The sequence below is a fragment of the Camelina sativa genome, chromosome 1 (assembly GCF_030686135.1).
Source record: "Camelina sativa cultivar CO46 ecotype springtype chromosome 1, ASM3068613v1".
NCBI lineage: Eukaryota > Viridiplantae > Streptophyta > Magnoliopsida > Brassicales > Brassicaceae > Camelina > Camelina sativa.
Window position 1 is genome coordinate 26,674,844 of NC_141880.1, and position 11,240 is coordinate 26,686,083.

Sequence of the window (11,240 nt, forward strand, 5' to 3'; positions counted from 1 at the left end):
GTAAAACGTAGAAAACGAATTCTGAATTGAAGTAGAATGAAGAAAAATGTAGAATTCATATTCTTAATTTTGTAGAACATACAAAATTCAGAATATGAAATTTTTAGAACAAATCTTCCGTCTAAACTTCGTAGGACATGTACAAACTGTAGAATGAACAATCTAAATGTTTCACAAAGAGAAAAAATCGTAGAAAGTCTATTCTAAACAATTTTAGACCAAAAATCAGCAAATTACAAACTGATTTTTGACATCCAAAACATTTTTTTTTCAAATTTTTTTTTACACAGTTGTATACTAACATGGGTTTTCTGTTTGTTTATTGGTTCAAACTCCTAAAAACTTCACTATTTTTATTAATAGGGGCATTTTCGTCACAATTGACAATCTAAAAAAAAAGTGTAGATGGCCAAATTTTTAGAAAAAGATCCTTTATTTATACTTTTCCCCATATATTTGTGGTAGAATAGAGAGATTTGTTATTACTCCGGAAAACTAGCAAAAGAAAAGAAAAACGATGAAATTAATTTTCTTTTGTTGATAATTATACCAACTAATTTTACCCTCTTTAACTTATCTTCGTTGTGATTTTTTTTTTTTTTTGTTAGTAGATATCTTTGTGGTGAATAGAGATATTGTTATTAATCCGAAAAATTAGCAAAAGAAAAGAAAAATGCAATAAAATACTTTCTCTTCTCGATAATTATACCAACTAATGAACTAGTGTAACTACCTTTACGCTCAGCTAGATACATTTTTGACATTACTACTTGGGAAACAAGAAACTCTAAAGGGAGAACATCTAAACTTCACGAGAACTCTACAGACGGAATCAATTAATGGCGACTCCTCATGCAGTGATGGGTGTGGTGAGGTCAGTTATGCCTGGTTTTCGCAATAACAACGACAAAGTAGCTTTCGTAGTTCACGCTTCTTTCGCAATTTCCGGTTTCATCCTCACTGCCACAGGACGTCCTGCCTTCGTTCACGACGCTCTATCGTCATCAACCACTAAGAGTTAGTATTCATGATTTCGTTTTAGGGTTTTCTTTTGGTATACTATTCTTTCTAGGGTTTTTAGGATTCTGATTTGTTCGATTCTCGATTTCTAGGTTTGGTTTGGGAATTGGGATTGAAGGGTGGAACGAATTCGACCAGGAGTATGCGTTTGTTTATAAAAAACCGGTAAAGGGATCAAAGACTAAAGTGAAGAAAGCTCTGGTTAAGTGCTTGGTGATGAATGATAAAATTCTTGTTGTTGTCATAACTGAGGATGGAAAAGAACCTGCTCATCTCCAAATAGAGTATGTCATGGTTCTCTTTACTTTTGCTTGAGTCTCAAGGTACTCAAAACTTTCCTTTTTTAATTTTTCTAAATTTATTTGACAGAGTTGGGAATTATAATGATGAGCCGAAAGAGGAGAGGGCTTACGTTGCACAGTTCAAGAATTTGAAGAAGCTAGTGAACGATTTGAAGAGTGAGATTCTGTTTAAGCTAAAACATGTTTCTTCTGCAACCAAGTCAAAATCAGCTAAGACAAATGAAGAAGAGCCTAGAGATCACGTCGGAATGCTTGATGATCCATTAGGTTCTACGAATGACACAACAATGTTTGGAGTTCCTCTTATGCCTGCTCAGCTAGCACCACGTCACCTGCCGCCATATTTGATACAACCGCAAGCGGGTCAGGGTGTGGCGCCACTTCCTTATGTCCCACTCGTTCATCCAGATTACAATACATAGTACATACTGGCCTCCTATGTATTATTATTGAAGAAACAGAAGAATGTATGGGTGTAATTTCATTTCTTTGTTCCTTTTCAGGAACTATTCAGTATTCATTAGCTGTTTTGTTTTTGGTTTTATTCCCCAACTGAATGTTCAAACATCTTTTTTAACTTTTGGTTTAATTTGCTTTTGAACTTCCTTTTGGTTTAACGTATTAGGGAAAGTTTTATTGTTCATAGAAGTAAAGTTTTAGAGCACGGTTGGCTGGAAAAGCAACAGATGGTGTGTAGGACATGATGGTCTGCCTCTTAGACAACAATTTGATGGCAATGCAGTTCCAAAGAAAAATATTTGTACAGGACACTCTAATTCAAGAGCATTATCCAACGGAGCACAAATCACTCTATACCATTTTCAAGAGCAATAACTCTGTCAAAGTGTCAATGCTGAAGCTTCAATCAGTCTTTGGCATTGAGCTTCTCCAGGAGGATCTTGTTCAGTAAACCTGGGTTTGCCTTGCCTTTTGACATTTTCATAACCTGTAACAAAGCATCTAAGAGTTTGAACTGGTTCACAAGGTACAAGTTTTTTAAAAAATGCAGACGGTAACTGCCATACCTGGCCAGCAAAATAGCCTTGAAGCTTAGTTTTCCCACTGCGGTACTGCTCAAGCTGCTTCTGGTTCTCGGAGACCACCTTAATTACCATTTTCCTCGATCTCTGCAGGATCGGTTATCTGCAGCGTGTGTCACACATAAGCAAAAATCATTCTTGATCTCTTTACAATAGGTTAGCCGAGTCACTTCGGATTGCTACTTTTAATTAACTACCTAGCTATAGCAACATTTCTTAGCTATTCCCCTATCCCTAAGAACCATGAAGATATATACTGCTGACGTTCCTATGGACTGACCCCATCTATGAACTTACCCCATCTAGCAAATAGATTTATGCAATGTCCCACTACATAATCTTTTTAGTCTTACAAACCATATTTCATAAAATATGATCTGAAAAATGAAGCTTCAAGATACCCATTTCTTCAGTTAGAAATATGTAATTCTCTGAATTTAACTCTTTTATGGTATAGCATGGACTTGCCTGAACCAAATCTTTTTCCTTTATCATTCCTTTGACGGTTCCACCTTTGGCCAATAGCTCAAACAGTATCTGCAAAATAAAAAATAAAAGGAATAACTTGCATTGATCTAAACGAAAGATGATGAAATTTTAACCTGAAATGAAACTGACCTCCTTTCCAATCTTTCCGCTAATGGTTCCATCTTTGATGGCAGCTATCAGCTCAGCCAACTCTTGGGTAGTGAGTTTCATATCATTGATAGAAAGTTTCTCATTTTTCAAGTAAGCAGCAATATCTCCCATTATCCAATTTGCTGCCAACTTCACTTCAGCGCCCTTACCGATGACTGCATCGAAATATTCTGCAACCTAAGAGCCATTCATTCAAATAACAGTTAACTTGTCTTGCTGTTATTCAAAAAATATCAATAGTTACTCTTTTGCTCTCAGCATTTTGTGAAGATAACATGAAACTAAAATATCATCGACATAGAGTAAGTAGGACTTACACTGACGTCATTAGCGAGGAAAAGCACATCTTGCATGCCTAGACCCATCGCCTCATACCTCCTGCGCTTTGCTTCAGGAAGTTCTGGTAAAGAAGCACGGATGCTATCAACGTATTCTTGTGTAAGGATAACTTCTGGAAGATCTGGTTCTGGAAAGTAGCGGTAATCAGCAAGCCCTTCTTTTTTCCTCATTGTTACCGTTTTCTGAACACCTACTCAAGTTAGTTTCTGATGGATATGAAAAAAAAAAGACAGATATTGATATTACTGCAACCTAATTAATCTTAGAACCTGAGCGCCTTCATCCCAAAGCCGAGTCTCGGTTACAATCTGGTCAGCTTTGCCTTGATCGTAGAGAAGTGCCTGTCTTGATATTTCAAAGTCAATTGCTCTGCTCATTGCTGAAAATGCGTTCAAATTCTTTATCTCCACCTGTATCAGCAGCCAGATGAAATAAAAAATGCAATGAGTTGATCCATCCCTTTCACTGGTTTAACTAAGAAGAGATCTACAAATGACAAAGAAAGAAACCTTGGTGCCAAACTCAGCTTGCCCAATGGGACGGATTGAGATATTGACATCACAGCGAAGAGAGCCTTCTTGCATATTCCCATTACTAACTCCCAAATACCTCGCAATCCGTTGCATTTCACAAGCGTATTCAGCAGCTTCTATACCACTCCTCATATCAGGTTCAGAAACTATCTCAAGTAAAGGAACCCCTGCTCTATTCAGATCTACCTGCACCACATAATAATACACCAAACCATAAGTAACACAAACATCTAGCCTGGAAACCTAAAACCCTTGCAAGAATCTAATGAACTCATGCCTGAGAGTAATCTTCAGTGTCTGAATGGAGTGACTTGCCAGCATCTTCTTCCATATGAACTCTAGTGATACCAAATCTCCTATGGCCACCACCAAACTCAAGAGGAATATCCAAATCCACATAGCCACCAGATGCAATAGGGATATCAAACTGAGAAATCTGATAACTTTAGGAAGATCTGGATAAAAATACTGCTTCCTATCGAATTTAGACTTGAGAGACAACTCACAGTTCAAAGCTAAACCCAATCTAACACCAAATTCAACAACTTTCGAATTCAAAACTGGCAACGCACCAGGCAAACCCATACAAACTGGACAAATACTTGTGTTTGGATACGACCCGTAATTGTTAGAGCAGCTACAAAACGCCTTTGTCAATGTAGAGAGCTGCACATGAGTCTCTATCCCAATTACAGCTTCGTAGTCTCTCAGAATCTCATCAAGCTTGTTGCTTTTATGGTTTTTTCGGTGCAACCCTCGACGGAGGAGTCTGTTTAGCTTCATGGGTCGTCGCTGTTTGGCTTCGACAACACCTCACGGAGACGTTGTTACTCCTCCGTCTAATCAAGGCAGTTCCAAGAAGTGAGAACTGGTTTAGCTGAATTGTCCTTAACAATGTCGTCGACATGTTTTCTAAGAATGTTTCAAAGAATCAGAAATGAGGAGCTTAAAGCAGACAGAACCTGCTCGCATCACTTCTCACCGGAATCGTATCGGAGGAGTAGAGCCGTCGACTTATCTTTTCACCAAGGTGTAATCCGAATTGGGCTTAATTGAGTTATTGGGCCTGTTATGTCTTTCTTTAAGCCCAATTAAAATCAGACTGTTCTAGTTTAGTGGTTTACTTTTTTATTTAACCGTTAACGTGGGTTCTAACGGCAAACGTCAAAAACAATGTATACGGAAGCGTCGTCTCTTTGACTTTTCGTTATCTTTCCGTTTTGTCTGTTAGATGTTGATTTCGTAATCATGGCTTCTTCGTCTCCGGAGATCAGAATCGCCGACGAACACCTCGCCCTTGAGCTTACCGTCCGCGATCTAGATTCTCCGGTGTCAGACGGCGTCTCCTCGGCCCCTGTATCATCTTCCGACGAAATCATCCCTCTCCTGAATCAAAACCAAAGACCTAGGATCAACATCTTCTCCGCCTCCTACACTCGGCGCAAACCAAGAGTAAGAGCGACTCCTCTAGCTTTTAATGGATTTGATTCTTCTTTAGTTCGAAATTGATTCGATGAATTTGCCAGTGGCTTCAATTTCTACAAAATTTATGTTGTTAGAATTCGAGATTTAGGTTATTGACAAGAACTGAGATCAGATTTTAGTCTGAATTTGTTGGATTTGATTTGGAACTTGTATAGGAGCAAGTGATTAAAGTGACTGAAACTGAGATATCACCAGTGACTCAGTTTTCTTCATGGGTTTGGAGTGGGTCTCGTTACTCTGGCTTACTGTGTATGGCCTTGTCATCGATACTGTATCTCATCATGGAGTTAGTTTCAGATACTTTTTCTGTCAGTACTTCTTTGTCTCTCCTCTATAGTGGTATCTTGTGATTTCGTCCTTGTGTTTCAGTTTCATGGTTTTGTGTAAGATGATGATAAGTAGCTTTTATGGGAAGACGAGAGAAAATGTTGAAATTACTTTTGCTGATGCTCTGCTTCTTGTTCTTTCTTCACATGGTGGGAGAGAACTTTTTTGTTTCTTGGACCTGTTTAATAACTTGTCTTTTCTAGTTGTAATGGAATCTCTGCTTAGATGAGTGCAAGTGCTTACCTCAATCTGTGTCTTCCTTCAGCGTTTTAGTGTTGCCTTGAGCTGGCATGTGTATTATATAGTGTATTGATTGATTTTTTTTTCTCTCTAATGTCCTTTGTTTATGACAGTTCAGCCCATTCCTTTGTTTGAGACCGCGTTCATGAGATGCACAATTATCTTGATACTATCATACCTTTGGTTGAAAAGAACTGGACAACCAGTTTTTGGACCTGCGCATGCCAGGAAGCTTTTGGTTTCCAGAGCCCTTGTGGGTTACCTTTCATTGTTTAGTTTCATCTTTAGGTAATTATTACACATCCGTACTCTGCTCCGTCTGTAGACCTAAACAGCCTGTTAAATTTAAATTGAAAACAAATGCATCATTTAAAATGAAGTTGCTATTAGCAACTGTGTCTATCCCCCACTAATCAATCTGTCACTGGTAGCAAAATAAGACTTCTAACACTGTTTTTCACTGTTACTGACATTCAGCATCCAAATGTTGCCCTTGTCCCAAGCTATTGTACTAAGCTTCTTGAGTCCAGTTATGGCTTCCATTGCAGCACGTGTTGTTCTGCATGAGAAGTTGAAAATAACTGATATTGGAGGTACAGAGCTTTTTCCCTTAGCTTTAATTAACTCCTGAAATGAATTGTGAACTGACAACAAAGCAAGTTCATTTTATGACTTCTTCTTTATGTTTTCATTTTGGTCTAGGTCTTGCTTGCAGTTTCTTTGGCGTGCTATTTATCTTTGGCCCAACACTAAGTGTCCAAGGTACAGAAGTGAGTTAACAAAATAGTTCTCTATTTTTACTTTTCATAAACTGCTCCTCGCTCTCTCCTTTATGCATGAGGAAACAAAGACGTCATGCTGATTTCACTTATCTTTCTTGGCAGTTGGATCAGAAGCAAAGAATGAAAATCTAAAAGGGAACCATCATATTTATGCGTTCTTGTTGGGTTTATTTTCATCAATTACTGGAGGAATCACTTATTGTCTCATAAAGGCAGCTGCTAAAGCATCGGAACAGCCAGTGTGAGATTTAAGATCCAGATGTGTCAATTAACCCACATGTTTTGCTTCTTTAGCGAAAATTCTGAAGTCCGGAAAAAATCATTAAATGGTGTGTACTTTTTCAGGATTACTGTCCTCTCGTTTGGTTTGGTAGCTTGCCCTGCTGCAGCAATTTGCATGTTTTCCTTGGAGGTATGTTTTGTGAATATATATGTGGCGGTTGAAACGGAATATGATGAAGTTTTAGGAAACCAAGAAATGCATCTACTGCACCAAATGTTGGGTGACCATTACTCAAAACTGATGAATTTTTTCTCATACAGAGCTTTGTCCTGCCAGCGTTTGACACATTCATTAGCATGATTGTACTAGGGTTACTGGCATTTTGCGCAGAGGTGAGGCCATTCAATAACATTACGTTTATGCACAGTTTTGATTTTTGTTGGCAATTCAAGTAATTAGATTGCTGAGTAAGTTTTCTATTGTTTAAGGTGCTTTTGGCACGTGGGCTTCAGCTTGAGAGAATCAGCAAAGCTGCAAACATATTGTACATGGAGGTATACTTCCACTTCCATAGAATAGTTGGGTTTAGAATAAGAGCCTCTAGTCCAATTCTCAGTTGGAGTTTTTTTTTTTTGGGTTTTCAAAACATAGAATTGAATCGTGAATACTGAATACCATTCGGTTTCGTTTTAAAGGGTGGTTTATCCGTATGAATTCGATTTTAGTGAACTTTTTCTTTAACTCAAAAAGATTTTAAAAGACATCAAAATTTGATCGGTTTATTATTTTCTTTCGATTCGGATATGAAGTTTATTTCTATATTGTTCATTTGTTTTGAATCGGTTAAACAGAATTAAACATAGTGATGATGCAGCAAGACTTTGTTTTCTGATATGTGTTTCTCGTATTAGGTGGTGTTATCGCAGTTATGGACAGTAAGCACGGGAAAAGCAGAATCGTCAGGTTTGTTTAGCCGACTTGTTGGGTGTTTGCTCATTATCATATCAGTGAGCTACACGGTTTATATGGGACCTGCTAAAGATACTGAGTAACCCAATAGCATAGCACTGTTCCATTTTTTGAAAATTGGATTTTGTATTTTTGGCTCGCTTCTTGTTTGGTGCAATGCAAAGTTGCAACCCCCCCCCCCCCCCCCCCCCCACCACCTAGTTCCAAATTTGGGTATCAAATTTCATTGATTTTTATTTGCCAAACCCAGTATTTAAGATCCACGTGCTGAAAATCTAATTTCATGTCCGGAATTATTCTTGAATAAACTGCACCATCGTAGAAGAAAAAAAACAATGAAAACATTTTATTTTGGAAAGTAGAAGATGAAAGTGGCAGAAAGGGCAAACAAAAAGTGTAACACAAACGAGGTGGTGTAATGGTAGTCGTTAGACCATCTGATCTTAGTGCATCCCGTTCCATGCTCAGTCACTGCAAATTAGTCTTTCGTAGTTAAGGAAAGAAGTAATAACTAAAAGCCATACACTAAAAACTATAGTACAGGAATTGATATTTGGTTTGGCACAAACAAAAAAAAAAATCACAAATACTTTCAAAAGATATTGGCTCCAATCCAAAGGGTTGCATATACTGTATACTGTCCATTTTTATAAATAGTAAGGGTAAAAAGGCAAAATATCCATTATAAAACTAATTTGAAAATTTATATTACTAAAGAAACAAATATTCAAAATCAATACTAAAGTTTTTATTGTATGGCTTCTAGCTACTACACTAAATTTGAAAATTTATTATATTTTGCTATTTGGTATGCTTTGAAATCATTATGGAAATCCGGAATTTTCTAATTTGATTGAAAAATACCTAATTAAAACCGATGTGATAGATCATTTGTCCAACGTAAAAAGTAAGACAACAGTTTGGTCATTTGTTGTGTTAATTAGTTTTGGGTAATACCAGCTACATAAATAAACCATACCCATTAAGTTTTTATACTAGTAGTTTTTTAGTTGTTACTTAAAACACTTTTCAATCCAAGAGAATCGAATTTATTGTTTTGGTAATAGCCGAAGCATTTTACATTTTATCATTATCTTTCTCTCTCTCCTTCTTTCTTATTGATAAGTTTACATGTGGATCAGATTCCATGGTAGCTGTACGAAAAAGATGAATTAAACTCACTTGTTAGTGGTTTTCAATTCAAAAATATATATAAATAAATCGGAAGCATCTATTCCCTTGAAAAGTAAATATTTGTCGGAATCTTCTAAAAAAAAAAAACAGTCGGTGGCCGCAAAAAGGACCGACGGGCTGGAAGAGAGCGTTGTTCTTCTTCCCATATTATTATAAAAATGGCTAGTCATGAAAGAGAAACTGATGATATTTGAATTGTTTGCTCATCAAGTTTGCTTCGTCCTATGGTCGAGTTGTGTGTGTGAGTCTACTTCACCCGTTCTTCCTTTTTTTTTCCTTAGAATAATTCACGTGAAAGGTGTTTTAATGTATGACTATACTTTTTCTTATTTATGTTTCACATGCTTTTCGTTTTTTTAGTGATGTTTTAAAATGTATAATTCACGAGGGGAAATGGTCTAATCTTTCACAAAACTATTATTGTGATTTGTGAACGTGAAGATTTTGAGTTATTTAATTAGTTTAGAGTACTAACTAATTAAAGCCTACTCATATAAGCCGAGTTATAAGATCATGCAAAAATATTATTGACTTGCGCGCATGTCAAAATAATAATATTATTGACCTAAACGCCTTTCAATCCTTTAGTGTGTGGTGAGCATTATAGTAATTAAAACGAATTGTTTTAAAATGATTTATTCAACAAACCGAACGATGTTGTTTACTTGTTTATGGTATGAGATTTTCTTAACATGTCAAACCAGGTGGTTTGGCGAAATATATATATATATATATATATAAATATCTAAGGTTAAGTTTTTCATGTTGTCGGGAGTAACCTATTACCGATCGATCGTGAGCTTCATCTTGTCCGTCGAAGATCTACAGCAGTTGTGTCTTGTGATGAGGACTAAAAACGCATGGATCACATGAATTCGATGTAGTAAATTTAGCATTTGCATTTTATTCGAATATTACAAAATGTGAATTGGATTATGCTCGCAGAATTATTATTACAATTTGTTCAAATGGACTGATGATCAATGGTGGAAGAGATAATGAATTAGAGATAAAAAAGAAATTTAGAAATTGACACATGTACTTGTGAAGCTGTTGTCCATGAATGTGAAAAAGAGATACGATAATTTCATGTTGGAAGAATGCATGTTGGAGTTACGTCCATTAGCTTAATTAGAAAATATGGTTTGTGTGTGTACGTAATTAATGGTTCTCTTTTATAGTTTTTTCTTCTCATACAGTTTCTACAAGTTCAACACTAAAAATCTATATTCTATAACATTTATAATACACAAAAAATAAAGAAAAAAAAAATCATCACTAGCTTATAAAACACATGAGTCCAAATGTCCAAAATGAGCCAACATGTAGTGTTTATATGCAAGAGAAAACGAGCCAAAACTGGAACTATGTAAAGTTTTACTCCATAGTTCCAGTCGATCGATCCACCACTACAAATGGGTTTGTTGTGATATTTATTCATGAGATTCTTTTATTAAATGTGACAATGAGTAAAAATTTACTTTATAGGAAAGAAGTAGATTTTCTCTACGCTTAAACCCTGATTACATACACTGTTTAAGAGAGAAATTAAACTACGTACCCACATTTCTCTTATGATAAAATTAAAGAGACCAGATGTTTAAGACAAGAATTTGATCATTAACGAATCAAATTCAAAATAAATTCTTGAGTAAGCTAAAAAGGATTAAAATTCCTTAGTTACAAACCTTGCAATCTATGCAGATCATAAAGCCCTATATATATATATATAATTTTAAAAAGAGTTAACAATACAGTATATTAGTTTTACTCAACAACTCATACTCTCTCTTTAATATTACCCAGAAACAAGAGAACAAATAAAGGCAGTTTTCCTTAAGACATTAATGCATTCTTTATTCTTGTTACACCAAATTGTTTTCTACTATTAAAAATGTAAAGATTTTTATTGTCTGTGGTATGTAAATCTGTGGTATCAATAGTCACAATTAAGGAAGATAACACGTGCTCCCACACAAAAGACAGAAAAACCATATGCCTGCCGAAATGATATTTATGTTCTGTCCAATGGTTTGCGAATTTCAACAATTTAATTTTTGGCTCTTTTTACCATAAAAAGATGAGAGATCTAAAGATCGAAGCATGCTGATGAGTAGATTTTTTTTTATGCAATCTTTGACATTTAT

General features: G+C 35.9%; 1 protein-coding gene and 2 pseudogenes across 4 annotated transcripts; 2 read left to right on the forward strand and 1 right to left on the reverse strand.

Annotated features, from left to right (window-relative positions):
• The first annotated feature begins 808 nt into the window (after positions 1–808).
• LOC104709677 (putative proteasome inhibitor) lies at positions 809–1,768 on the forward strand (annotated as a pseudogene).
• A 160-nt stretch (positions 1,769–1,928) lies between these two features.
• On the reverse strand, positions 1,929–4,871 carry LOC147950447 (glutamyl-tRNA(Gln) amidotransferase subunit B, chloroplastic/mitochondrial-like; annotated as a pseudogene). The gene is made up of 8 exons (XR_015564535.1): positions 4,151–4,871; positions 3,850–4,059; positions 3,610–3,750; positions 3,319–3,522; positions 2,981–3,178; positions 2,831–2,899; positions 2,348–2,465; positions 1,929–2,268 (listed from the first exon to the last, which is right to left on the reverse strand). The product of XR_015564535.1 is annotated as a glutamyl-tRNA(Gln) amidotransferase subunit B, chloroplastic/mitochondrial-like (transcript).
• Positions 4,872–5,032: 161 nt separating this feature from the next.
• LOC147950448 (putative transport protein YPL264C) lies at positions 5,033–8,074 on the forward strand. Of its 3 annotated transcripts, none has more exons than XR_015564539.1 (10): positions 5,033–5,325; positions 5,514–5,670; positions 6,039–6,213; positions 6,403–6,518; positions 6,628–6,695; positions 6,810–6,948; positions 7,053–7,119; positions 7,251–7,322; positions 7,419–7,484; positions 7,842–8,074. XR_015564539.1 is itself a non-coding variant. In XM_087463169.1 (10 exons), exons 1-10 carry the CDS (start codon positions 5,122–5,124, stop codon positions 7,980–7,982), a joined length of 1,197 nt encoding a protein of 398 aa, XP_087319295.1. In that variant the 5' UTR covers positions 5,037–5,121; the 3' UTR covers positions 7,983–8,074. The 3 variants fall into 3 exon arrangements, 2 of the variants coding, with proteins under 2 accessions (XP_087319295.1, XP_087319297.1); XM_087463169.1 differs by having other exon boundaries at positions 5,037–5,325; positions 6,628–6,687; XM_087463171.1 differs by having other exon boundaries at positions 5,037–5,325; positions 6,044–6,213; positions 6,628–6,687.
• Positions 8,075–11,240: the final 3,166 nt, after the last annotated feature.

Bases quoted from the DNA above. Each gene is read 5' to 3' on its own strand.
- LOC147950448 (XM_087463169.1), top strand. From the start codon at position 5,122: ATGGCTTCTTCGTCTCCGGAGATCAGAATCGCCGACGAACACCTCGCC. The intron at 6,519-6,627 runs GTACAGAGCTTT...ATTTTGGTCTAG, and splicing joins GAAAATAACTGATATTGGAG to GTCTTGCTTGCAGTTTCTTT. The intron at 7,120-7,250 runs GTATGTTTTGTG...TTTCTCATACAG, and splicing joins TTTGCATGTTTTCCTTGGAG to AGCTTTGTCCTGCCAGCGTT.